General features: G+C 24.9%; 4 protein-coding genes across 4 annotated transcripts; 2 read left to right on the top strand and 2 right to left on the bottom strand.

Annotated features, from left to right (window-relative positions):
- Positions 1-2,225: 2,225 nt before the first annotated feature.
- On the top strand, positions 2,226-3,102 carry LOC123265076 (28S ribosomal protein S23, mitochondrial-like). The gene is made up of 3 exons (XM_044728663.1): positions 2,226-2,361; positions 2,431-2,592; positions 3,016-3,102. The coding sequence occupies exons 1-3, from the start codon at positions 2,318-2,320 to the stop codon at positions 3,065-3,067; spliced, it is 258 nt and encodes an 85-aa protein (XP_044584598.1). The 5' UTR covers positions 2,226-2,317; the 3' UTR covers positions 3,068-3,102.
- Positions 3,103-3,433: 331 nt separating this feature from the next.
- LOC123264913 (protein C10) lies at positions 3,434-4,716 on the bottom strand. The gene is made up of 2 exons (XM_044728439.1): positions 4,434-4,716; positions 3,434-3,849 (listed from the first exon to the last, which is right to left on the bottom strand). Exons 1-2 carry the CDS (start codon positions 4,471-4,473, stop codon positions 3,539-3,541), a joined length of 351 nt encoding a protein of 116 aa, XP_044584374.1. The 5' UTR covers positions 4,474-4,716; the 3' UTR covers positions 3,434-3,538.
- An 802-nt stretch (positions 4,717-5,518) lies between these two features.
- LOC123265390 (28S ribosomal protein S23, mitochondrial-like) lies at positions 5,519-8,445 on the bottom strand. The gene is made up of 4 exons (XM_044729109.1): positions 8,295-8,445; positions 8,064-8,225; positions 6,524-6,629; positions 5,519-5,744 (listed from the first exon to the last, which is right to left on the bottom strand). The coding sequence occupies exons 1-4, from the start codon at positions 8,336-8,338 to the stop codon at positions 5,550-5,552; spliced, it is 507 nt and encodes a 168-aa protein (XP_044585044.1). The 5' UTR covers positions 8,339-8,445; the 3' UTR covers positions 5,519-5,549.
- An 11-nt stretch (positions 8,446-8,456) lies between these two features.
- On the top strand, positions 8,457-12,100 carry LOC123265389 (deoxyhypusine hydroxylase). The gene is made up of 4 exons (XM_044729108.1): positions 8,457-8,594; positions 9,277-9,579; positions 9,737-10,060; positions 11,758-12,100. Exons 2-4 carry the CDS (start codon positions 9,303-9,305, stop codon positions 12,069-12,071), a joined length of 915 nt encoding a protein of 304 aa, XP_044585043.1. The 5' UTR covers positions 8,457-8,594; positions 9,277-9,302; the 3' UTR covers positions 12,072-12,100.
- The last annotated feature ends 32 nt before the right edge of the window (positions 12,101-12,132 follow it).

Below are 12,132 nucleotides of genomic sequence, written 5' to 3'. Positions count from 1 at the left end.
ATTATTTTATTGATTTATTAATAATGAAAAGTAATTAATTACAAAAAAAATTAGTCTATTATACTTTATTAAAAATATTTACTTTGTTATAGTATTCTTTTTCTTGTTGTTAAAGTGCATGAATTAATTTAATAATTATTATTATTATTATTATTAATATATATTCAATTTAAAAATAATGAGTTACTATTATAATATATTTTTGCGTTGCATAATTTCAATTATAATTATTAATTACATTTATTATATACTTTATCATTATGCAAATAAATGTACAAATTTTAAAGTACTGTAGAATCATTATCTATATCCTTTTATTATTATTATTAATATTTTTTAAAATATTAATAATAATTAAAAGATAATACATGGACTTATTGCATTTAATAAGTAATAATATTAATAAATATTATATATTTTTTATTATAATTATAATTAATGAAAAATATAATAAAGAATGCTTAATAAATTATTTTAAAGTTTGTAATTATTTTATATATAAATTTTAGGTGAAGTAATTAGGAATTTAAAATGACACGACAATTTTTTAATAATGAACTTGATATAAAAAATTGCGCTTATAATTTTTTATAGCTTCTAAAAATGAAATTTTTTAAATGAATTTTTTTTGCTATAATTTATTAGCTAAAAAAATTTTTTAAATTGTCAAATGTCTCAATTTCAAAGTCATAATTTAAATAAAATGAAAAAAATTTTTTTTTGGTAAATAATATTTACTAGCAATCTTGCAGTCACTATGTGACTGCCGTGACTTGTGAACTATAAATAAATAAAATTTTGCTTTATTAAATAATGACTTTTGTTAAGATGCACTTTAATTTTTTAATTATTGACTTTTTTAAAGATATAAGCTCATCCCGATGTTATGCTCATCAAGAGCTTTTATTTGAGTACCCACATGCATTTTTAATATATTTTTCATATATACATATATATATAATATATATAAATATATGAAAAATTGATGTAGGTACTCAAATGAAAGGTTTTGATGAGTGTAACATCGGGATGAGCTTATATCATTAAAAATGTCAATAGTTCACAAGATACAAAGTAATTTCTTAATTACCTTAAATTGCACTGTACTTTCTTAACTATTGAACTTTTTAAAGATATAAGCTCATACTAATGTTACACTCATCAAGAGCTTTCATTTGAGTACCCACATGCATTTTTGATATATTTTTCATATATACATATATATATAATATATATAAATATATGAAAAATTGATGTAGGTACTCAAATGAAAGGTTTTGATGAGTGTAACATCGGGATGAGCTTATATCTTAAAAAATGTCAATAGTTCACAAAATACAAGATCGTTTCTTAATTACCTTAAATTGCACTGTACTCTTTCTTAACTAATGATATTTTGAAAGATATAAGCTCATCCCGATGTTAGACTCATCAAGAGCTTTCATTTGAGTACCCACATGCATTTTTGATATATTTTTGATATATACATATATAAAATATATATAAATATATGAAAAATTGATGTAGGTACTCAAATGAAAGGTTTTGATGAGTGTAACATCAGGATGAGCTTATGTCATTAAAAATGTTAATAGTTCACAAAATACAAGATCGTTTCTTAATTACCTTAAATTGCACTGTACTCTTTCTTAACTAATGATATTTTGAAAGATATAAGCTCATCCCGATGTTAGACTCATCAAGAGCTTTCATTTGAGTACCCACATGCATTTTTGATATATTTTTGATATATACATATATAAAATATATATAAATATATGAAAAATTGATGTAGGTACTCAAATGAAAGGTTTTGATGAGTGTAATATCAGGATGAGCTTATATCTTAAAAAATGTCAATATTTCCCGAGATACAGAGTAATTTCTTAATTCTCTTATTAGTATAGATTAATTAAATATTAGTACATGGCAGTTGTTAATACTCGATAAAAAAAATTGATTTGTTTAATTAAATTGCCAGGTCTATGTTTTGTAAAAATATACTTTAGTTAAATGTTGACTATTTATTGTTTTTGTTAATTAAATTATATGATTAATCCAATTAATAATAATGATAAGTAACGGTTAAATTATAATAATGAATTTTCGGATTCAAATTTTTAATTTTAATAAAAAAAAAAAAAATTAGATTCTATTGTAACTTACGGGGTACTTTGCCAATACACGTGCTCACTCTACTATATGCGTTAGTAGTTAACAATCAACTGTTGACTCTTGGGCTGTTTGTATCGTCGCAGGTAAAATTATTATTAATAAGAGTTTTATTGGATAATAAATAAATAAAATTTAATTTTAAATGGCTCAAAGTAGATTAGAGCGCATTGGGACCATTTTTACCAGGTAATTTTATTTAATAATTGCATTGTTATATTATTATGAATATTATGATTTATTTAATAATTTTCTTAGGGTTCAATCGTTGTTAAAAAGTGGAGCAGTGAAATCGGAGGACAAACCGATTTGGTATGTTGTCTATGAAGCTTTTCCACCAAAATATGAGCCAAGATTTGACAGAGTAGCTCCTAATATTGAAATTCAAGATATTTTTTATAAAGAAGATATTATTAGAGCGTAAGTTTTATTATTATTTCAGAGATTTTTTAAATTTTATAGAGCCGTCGACTTTTAAATAGAAAAAAATGACATTAAAGTTAGCAGTCACTTGACAATTTTTTAATTTTTTTTAACAAACAAATTTGTTCCGAAAAATTATTTTATAACAATTGCATGTTTTATTTTTTAAAATTTCTAAATGTAAATTTTCTTTTTCTCATTTTTTCGCTATAATTTATTTGTTACAAGAATTTTTTAAATTATAAATATCTGCAAAATTAATTTTCATATAAAAAAATAATTAGTGTAAATTTTTTTAATAATTTTTTTATTGTAATTTGTTACAAGAAATTAACAAATTGACAGCTAACTTTAGTATAATTTTTTTTTGTTCAGATTTGACTAATTTCTAGTGATAATTCTTATAATTTATGATTACAGGAAATTTCAAAAAGAGTTTGGCAACAATTTGACGTTTCACATTAATGTTTAACAATAAATTTAACGTCCGCAAATTTTAAATGATAAAATAAAATTAAGGAATAATAATTAAAAGATTATACATGAACTTATTGCATTCAATAAGTAATAATATTAATAAATATTATCTATTTTTTATTATAATTATAATTAATTAAAAATATAATAAATTATTTTTAAAGTTTATAATTATTTTACAGATAAATTTTTATTAAAGTAGCAAATAGGAATTTAAAATGACACTTGACAATTTTTTAATTTTTTTTTTAATAATAAACTTGATGTAAAAACTTGCACTTGTAATTATTTATAGCTTCTAACAATAAAATTTTTTTAATTGTCAAATGTCTTAATTTAAATAAAATGAAAAAATTTTTTTTTTGGCAAATAATATTTATTAATTATAAATTATAAATTAGTACATGGCAGTTGTTGATACTCGATAAAAAAAAATTGATTTGTTTAAAAATAAAAAATAAAAATACTAAAGAGAAGCTTCCGCAGAAGGACTGCTGGCAACGGATGGCAAAAAGTAACTTCTTACTTGATTATGAAGCCTCGCTATTTCAGGATCCTCGCGTTCTAGCGTTCTAATAAACTGTGCAAATTGTATAGTACCTTCTCTACCTTCAGAAAATCCATATTTTTTAATAACATCCATCTGAATTTGTGTAACTATTGGAAATATAAATTGCATCATTTTCATCATTTCATTTCCAGAACTTTCTTTGGCTTCACTTAATTTTTGGACGTTCTCTGGTGCATTCAAGGCTAATAGTACATCATTTAAAGCAGCTAAATAAAATACCCAATTATTAAACATTTCATTTAATTATTAAAGTAAAATAAAATTATATTAAAATTAGAATTTACTTGACAATTTTTTTTAATTTTTACATGTCAATTTTTTTATTTTTTGCTAAATTTATTTGCTACAAAAATTATAAAATATTTGTTAAATTAATTAATTATACTGAAATTAAGAGCCTTTTTAAAATTTTTAGAATTTTTTTAACAAATAAATAAAAAATTATAATGAAAATCAATTTAGCAGATATTAAATAATTTTTAGAATTTTTTTTTTAACAAATAAATTATGGTAAAAAAAAAATTAAGAAAAAAATTGGCATGTAAAAATGAAAAAAAAATAAAAAATACAATTTTCTAAAACTTTTGGAACAAATTTGTTTGTTGAAAAAAATTAAAATTACCCTAATGACTGCTAACTTTACTGTCATAAAATTATAAATGTAATTTTTTAAAATAAATTTACCAAACCTAGTTTATTATTGATAAAAAAATGAAAAAATTGTCAAGTGTCTGCTAATTTTAATCTCATAATTAATTTTTATAGAATAAAAATAAAAAAATAAAATTACCTTTAGCAGTGTCAGCATTAAAAGTAGTAACAGACGCCATTTTATCAATAAATATATTTACTATTTTAATAAATCAATTGTTTAATAAACTAATATTGTTATTATAAAACTTTTTATATTTTATATACTCTTATTTATTAATAATCATCACTGTAAACTATTTGTTTACATAAATTTTGACAGCTTGTCAACTTACTGATTATTTTAGGTTAGAATTTCACAAGCTGAATCCTCAATTGAAGATTCTTTTCATTAACAATTAACAACCTACATTTTTTTATTAATAATTTGTTTATTAACTAATATAATTATATTACACAATAAAAATCAATGACATTAAAGTTAGCAGTCACTTACACGGGAAGAACAAGATGACACTGGATATCATCCCAGATTATACTGAGTAAAAAAAATTTCAGATAGTAGCTAATATAATCCAGATTACAATGGGTATAATCCAGATTACAATGAGTATAATCTGGATTACACTGAGTATAATCCAGATATCACACAGTGTAATCTGGATTTTTCTAGCTACTATCTGAAATCATCCCCACATAAAAAAAAAACAAGATGACACTGGATACCATCCCAGATTATACTAAGTATTATCTTGGATTATACTGAGTATAATCTTGGATTATACCCAGTATAATCTTGGATTATACTCAGTATAATCTTGGATTATACTCAGTATAATCTTGGATTATACTCAGTATAATCTTGGATTATACTCAGTATAATCTTGGATTATACTCAGTGATATCTCCCCCATTTTTTTCTAGCGCCTGCGCACTTAGAATTGTTATATAAGATAGTTGAATATTGTTTTAAATACCATCTAAAATTTTTTTTCACCACAGATATCACTGAGTATAATCTGGGATGATATCCAGTGTCATCTTATTTTTTCCATATAGTCATTTTTTAATTTTTTTTAACAAATAAATTTTTTCCAAAAAATTATTTTAACAAAATTGCATTTTTTATTTTTTTAAATTTCTACAAGTCAATTTTTTTTCTACTTTTTTTTTGCCATAATTTATTTGTTTAAAAAAATTCTTAAAATTAACAAATATCTGCTAAATTAATTTTCATTAAAAATCAATAAAAAAGTTATTCAAATATTTTAGATAAGTCTACATTTGATTTTTTATTTTCCGCAGGTGGTAATTCTTTATTTGTTGGTTCTTTAGCTGGAGTTTTATCATTTTCCTCATCCTTGAGCTGTGATTTAAGTTGGAAACTCGTATTTTCTTTATTAAATTCTTCCAAAGCTTTGTCCCAAAGCTCATTGTCAGAAACTCCAGTCTAAAATAAAACATAATTTATTTATTTATTGCAAAAGAAACGCCGATCGGCAATATACATTAAAAAGTTTGGCAAATCCAAAAGTGCACGACTTATAATGCTCATTCGTTCGATAATTAAAAAAAAAAATAGTTAATGTTCTAAAAGAATATTTTTTTTTATTTTATTTTTCTTTATTTAAATATTACTTTTACAATTAATTATTTTTTTTGTTTACTACTTTTTTTTTTTTTTTTTTTTTTTTTTAATACTATTAAATACAATTTCTTTTTTTATTTATTTTTTCATTTCAAATTTCGCGCGGTATTTTAAACTGATCATGCGCACAGAGTGTGGATTTTTTTTCATTAATTTTAGTTTTTTGTTAATAACTAATAAACAACATTAAATAAGATTATCATCTCCAATGGAAATCTCCGCAAAGGGAATTCCAAGCTATAAAAAAAAAAAACTGTTTGAATTCGTGAATTTTTACGCAAGTTATCGCGTTTTTAACAGAAAATTGAGTTGATTAAAACAAACTTTCTTTTAACTATTTTGATATTTTTTTCTGGTTCTATTATCTTAAATTGATTTTTACCAGTGAGAGAATTAATCTCCATTAAATTATCTCTAGAATGGTTCGCAAATTAATTAGACTACGTAGATTATTAATCGTGTAATTAATTAAATATTTGCGAAATCGAGGCAAAACAAATTTTTCGATCGTAGAGCACTCTCTGATGCTTCGCAATAAAACAATAATATATTTAAATAAACAGAATAAAATAAATTGATACCTTTTCTAAATCTTGATAAATTGATATAAATCTCTGCGTATGTGACTGAGTGTCATTTTTTGCAATGTTAAACCTTAAATTGTTGCCAAACTCTTTTTGAAATTTCCTGTAATCATAAATTATGAGAATTATCACTAGAAATTAGTCAAATCTGAACAAAAGTATATTGTGTGACTAGGGATGAAACAAAACGATTTCAGACCAGAGTGAAGTTGCCTGCCCGAGCGAAGCGAGGGCTGGCATCACTCGGTCTGAAATTGTGTTTCATCCCGCGTCACACATTATATTTTTCATATAAGTTGCATTAAAAATGCTAGTTTCAATGTCTGGAGCCAACCAGAACTAGATAGTTTCAGACGAACAGCGAAAATACCATTTTTTGCTCGACGGGCAGAAAGCGTCAACTTTCGGCCCACTGCGCTAAACGAAGTTACCCCTTTCTGCCTTCGTCGAGCAAAAAAATAGTATACACTCCACGGGAAGTAAATAAGAAAGCCTCAGATCACATGTTTGTTGACCTCGGCTTCGCCTCGGCCAACAATTGCATGTGATCTGAGACATTTCTTACTTTACTTCCCTAGGTGTGTAATATACTATTTATTATAAAACTTATAATAAAATAGAAAGTAATAGTTTATTTTTTATCAAACATTATTCGCAAATTGACAAGTTTTCTTTTATCATTCTTATTTATGCTTAATAACAGAATTATAATAAGTACAGTGAACGGTTAGAATGACAATTATAAAGGTATAAAATAAACAAACAATTGATAGGATTGAAAATAAAGCTGCAACTTCACCTCGCGGACAGAAAATCGTCATTTTCTGTCCGCCGAGAATATAGTATATTACACACCTAGGGAAGTAAAGTAAGAAATGTCTCAGATCACATGTAATTGTCGGCCGAGGCGAAGCCGAGGTTGACAAACATGTGATCTGAGGCTTTCTTATTTACTTCCCGTGGAGTGTATACTATTTTTTTGTCCGACGAAGGCGGAAAGCGGCAACTTAGTTTAGCGCAGCGGGACGAAAGTTGCCACTTTCCGCCCGGAGGGCAAAAAAATAATTGATTCCTGCCCGGCACAGTCGCATTGGTCTGAAATTGTCTAGTTTCAGTTGGCTCAACAGGCATTGAAACTCGCATTTTCAATGCAGGTTATATGAAAAAAAAAATTATACTAAAATTAGCTGTCAATTTGTTAATTTCTTATAAAAAATTACAATAAAAAAATTATTAAAAAAATTTACACTAATTATTTTTTTATATGAAAATTAATTTTGCAGATATTTATAATTTTAAAAATTCTTGTAACAAATAAATTATAGCGAAAAAATGAGAAAAAGAAAATTGACATTTAGAAATTTAAAAAAATAAAACATGCAATTGTTATAAAATAATTTTTCGGAACAAATTTGTTTGTTAAAAAAAATTAAAAAATTGTCAAGTGACTGCTAACTTTAATGTCATTTTTTTTTCTATTTAAAAGTCGCCGGCTGTCTAAAATTTAAAAAATCTCTGAAATAATAATAAAACTTACGCTCTAATAATATCTTCTTTATAAAAAATATCTTGAATTTCAATATTAGGAGCTACTCTGTCAAATCTTGGCTCATATTTTGGTGGAAAAGCTTCATAGACAACATACCAAATCGGTTTGTCCTCCGATTTCACTGCTCCACTTTTTAACAACGATTGAACCCTAAGAAAATTATTAAATAAATCATAATATTCATAATAATATAATAATGCAATTATTAAATAAAATTACCTGGTAAAAATGGTCCCAATGCGCTCTAATCTACTTTGAGCCATTTAAAATTAAATTTTATTTATTTATTATCCAATAAAACTCTTATTAATAATAATTTCGCCTGCGACGATACAAACTACCCAAGAGCCAACAGCTGATTGTTAACTACAAGTGCGCACGTGTAAATTTATTGCTAACTAAAATAACCTCGTCAAATAAAAATTAAATCACAAGTGACATTTAAATTACTAAAAATCAAACCAATAAATTATTTATAACCCAGCAATCATTTTTGTGGTCATAAAAATATAAATTTTGGTAAAGTATATTTAATTGTAATTTAAATGATTTCAAATATAAAATAATTTATTTTATAACCTATAATTACAAACACTTTATTTAAAAGACATTACGAATTTTTTTTTATAATTTTATAGCAAATAAATTATTATAAAAAAAATTGCACATGTAAAAAATAAAAAAAAATTGTTAGTGAAAATTATTTAAAAGTATTTTTATAAAAAAATGTAATTTATTTGTTATAAAAATTAATGACAGTTGTCAGCCAGATTTAAATATCATTTGTTTAGATTTATTTTGTTTATTACAAAAATTAATTTAGCAAATATTTATTAATTTTTTTAACAAATAAATTGGAGCAAAAAAAAATAATTATAATAAAGTTAGCCGACATTTTTAATTTTTTTATTTTACTTAATTTATTAAATTAAAATTAAAAAATATTCTTAAAAGATTGCACTTATAGTTTTTGAAGTTTTAAAATTTTTTTTTCATTTTTTTGTAATAATTCTTTAATAAAAAAAATCATAAAAATTTTTAGATGTCGGCTAACATTTATTTTCATAAAAAAAAATTGACTTATAAAAAATAAAAAATGCAATTTCTTAAAATAATTTTTTAGAGAAAATTTGTTTGTTAAAAAATTTCAAAAAATTGTCAAATAACTGCTAATTTTAATGTCAGTTGTTTATTTGTTTAGGAAAATCGATATTAAAGAAAAAAAAGATGTCTATTGATGATGAAAAAATAAGAGGGATAGGAAAGGTATTGAATAATGAAACGAGGCCGTTGAAAGAGCGATTTCGTGCATTGTTTTCATTGAAAAATATTGGAGGTCAACTGGCGATTGAGTCTATAGAACAAGGATTTAAAGATCCATCAGCTTTGTTGAAGCACGAGCTTGCTTATTGTTTAGGACAAATGCAGGATCCAAGAGCTAATCCTGTTCTTATTAATGTTCTCAAGGATGTTAATCAAGAGCCTATGGTCAGACATGAAGCTGGTACATTTATTATTTTTTAATCATTCTGTTTTATTAAAAAATCTTTAACGTAAACAGTTTAATAAAAAGAAAATTTTTAATTAGTTTTTATTCTTATTAAAAAAAATTCTTTTTAATTATGGAAAAAAATGAAAACTTTCATTCTTTTATTAAACAGGTGAAGCACTAGGAGCGATCGGAGATGAAAGCGTAATTCCAATATTAGAAGAATACAGCAAAGATCCAGTGATCGAAGTTGCTGAGACTTGTCAGCTAGCTTTGAATCGCTTGAAGTGGTTGAAAAATGCTGAAAAATCATCAGATAAATCCTCAGAGAATCCTTACGCGTCAGTGGATCCTGCTCCGCCGTTACCAGTTCAAGATGTTGAAGAATTGAAAACTATTCTGCTGAATGAAGAACTCAGTCTTTTTGACAGATACCGAGCAATGTTTTCGTTAAGAAATTTACGTAGCAAGGAAGCAGTTTTAGCGCTGTCTGAAGGTTATTAATTATAAATTATCTATATTAGTTGTGTCTTTTCATGGATTCATATCATTCTCACCAATAGTCAATTTATGATGATAAATATTCAGGCTGCATTTTAAAATACTCTATTTCTAGATACATAATTAAGAAATTACCTTGTATCTTGTGAACTATTGACATTTTTAAAGATATAAGCTCATTCTGATGTTACACTCATCAAGACCTTTCATTTGAGTACCCACATCAATTTTTCATATATTTGTATGAATTCTATATATGTATATATATGAAAAATATATCAAATTGCATGTGGGTATTCAAATGAAAGCTCTTGATGAGTGTAACATCACGATGAGCTTATATCTTTAAAAATGTCAATAGTTAAGAAAGTACAGTGCAATTTAACGTAATTAAGAAATGACCTTGTATCTTGAGAACTATTGACATTTTTAAAGATATAAGCTCATCCTGACGGTATACTCATCCAGACCTTTCATTTGAGTACCCACATCAATTTTTCATATATTTCATATATTTGGATGTATTATATATATGTATATATATGAAAAATATATCAAATTGCATGTGGGTACTCAAATGAAAGCTCTTGATGAGTGTAACATCACGATGAGCTTATATCTTTAAAAATGTCAATAGTTAAGAAAGTACAGTGCAATTTAACGTAATTAAGAAATGATCTTGAATCTTGTGAACTATTGACATTTTTAAAAATATAAGCTCATCCCATTGTTACACTCATCAAGACTTTTCATTTGAGTACCCACATGCATTTTTGATATATTTTTCATATATACATATATATAATATATAAAATATATGAAAAATTGATGTGGGTACTCAAATGAAAGCTCTTGATGAGTGTAACATCACGATGAGCTTATATCTTTAAAAATGTCAATAGTTAAGAAAGTACAGTGCAATTTAACGTAATTGAGAAATGACCTTGTATCTTGAGAACTATTCACATTTTTAAAGATATAAACTCATCCCGACGGTATACTCATCCAGACCTTTCATTTGAGTACCCACATCAATTTTTCATATATTTCATATATTTGTATGTATTATATATATGTATATATATGAAAAATATATCAAATTGCATGTGGGTACTCAAATAAAAGCTCTTGATGAGTGTAACGTTGGGATGAGCTTATATCTTTAAAAATGTCAATAGTTAAGAAAGTACAGTGCAATTTAACGTAATTAAGAAATGATCTTGAATCTTGTGAACTATTGACATTTTTAAAAATATAAGCTCATCCCATTGTTACACTCATCAAGACTTTTCATTTGAGTACCCACATGCATTTTTGATATATTTTTCATATATACATATATATAATATATATAAATATATGAAAAATTGTTGTGGGTACTCAAATGAAAGGTCTTAATGAATGTAACATCGGGATGAGCTTATATCTTTAAAAATGTCAATAGTTAACAAAGTACAGTGAAATTAAACAAAAGTAATTATTTAATGAAGCAAAGTAATTAATTAAAATAAAGTTAGCCGACATCTAAAAATTTTAATAATTTTTTCTGTTGAAAAAATTATTATAAAAAAGAATATTTCTTAGTTCTAATGCAATAAATAAAAAAAATTAAAAACGTTGGCCAACTTTATTATTATTATTATTAATAATTAATAATTTGTAAAAAAAATATAAATTTTTATTTTATTAAAGGCTTGAAAGCAAAGAGCGCTTTGTTCCGCCACGAAATAGGATTTGTGTTGGGGCAACTTCAAGAAGAAGTATCTGTTCCATACTTGCGCGCTGCACTAGAAAATCCAGAAGAGGATGAAATGGTAAGACACGAGTGCGCTGAAGCACTGGGTTCCATTGCTCACCCGGACTGTCAAACAATTTTAAACAATTACCTCGACGACAAAAAACGCGTCGTACGCGAGAGCTGCGTTATTGCTTTAGATATGTGTGAGTATGAAAACAGTCCGGAGTTTCAGTACGCAGACACTATCAATAAAATTTCAGTCACATAATTATCATTTTAAATTGTTTGATAAATTTATATTAAAATAATAAATGGATTATTTTTAAAAT

Source organism: Cotesia glomerata, linkage group LG5 (assembly GCF_020080835.1).
Source record: "Cotesia glomerata isolate CgM1 linkage group LG5, MPM_Cglom_v2.3, whole genome shotgun sequence".
NCBI classification, from domain to species: Eukaryota; Metazoa; Arthropoda; class Insecta; order Hymenoptera; family Braconidae; genus Cotesia; species Cotesia glomerata.
This window is presented reverse-complemented; position numbering and strand designations above follow the sequence as displayed.

Coding starts and splice junctions, on each gene's coding strand:
- LOC123265076 (XM_044728663.1), top strand. CDS start 2,318: ATGGCTCAAAGTAGATTAGAGCGCATTGGGACCATTTTTACCAG. Junction 2,362..2,430: donor ATTGGGACCATTTTTACCAG/GTAATTTTATTT, acceptor TAATTTTCTTAG/GGTTCAATCGTTGTTAAAAA. Junction 2,593..3,015: donor AAAGAAGATATTATTAGAGC/GTAAGTTTTATT, acceptor TTATGATTACAG/GAAATTTCAAAAAGAGTTTG.
- LOC123264913 (XM_044728439.1), bottom strand. CDS start 4,473: ATGGCGTCTGTTACTACTTTTAATGCTGACACTGCTAAAG. Junction 3,850..4,433: donor TAATGCTGACACTGCTAAAG/GTAATTTTATTT, acceptor TATTTTATTTAG/CTGCTTTAAATGATGTACTA.
- LOC123265390 (XM_044729109.1), bottom strand. CDS start 8,338: ATGGCTCAAAGTAGATTAGAGCGCATTGGGACCATTTTTACCAG. Junction 8,226..8,294: donor ATTGGGACCATTTTTACCAG/GTAATTTTATTT, acceptor TAATTTTCTTAG/GGTTCAATCGTTGTTAAAAA. Junction 5,745..6,523: donor TTTATCAAGATTTAGAAAAG/GTATCAATTTAT, acceptor GTTTTATTTTAG/ACTGGAGTTTCTGACAATGA.
- LOC123265389 (XM_044729108.1), top strand. CDS start 9,303: ATGTCTATTGATGATGAAAAAATAAGAGGGATAGGAAAGGTATTGAAT. Junction 9,580..9,736: donor TATGGTCAGACATGAAGCTG/GTACATTTATTA, acceptor TTTATTAAACAG/GTGAAGCACTAGGAGCGATC. Junction 10,061..11,757: donor AGTTTTAGCGCTGTCTGAAG/GTTATTAATTAT, acceptor ATTTTATTAAAG/GCTTGAAAGCAAAGAGCGCT.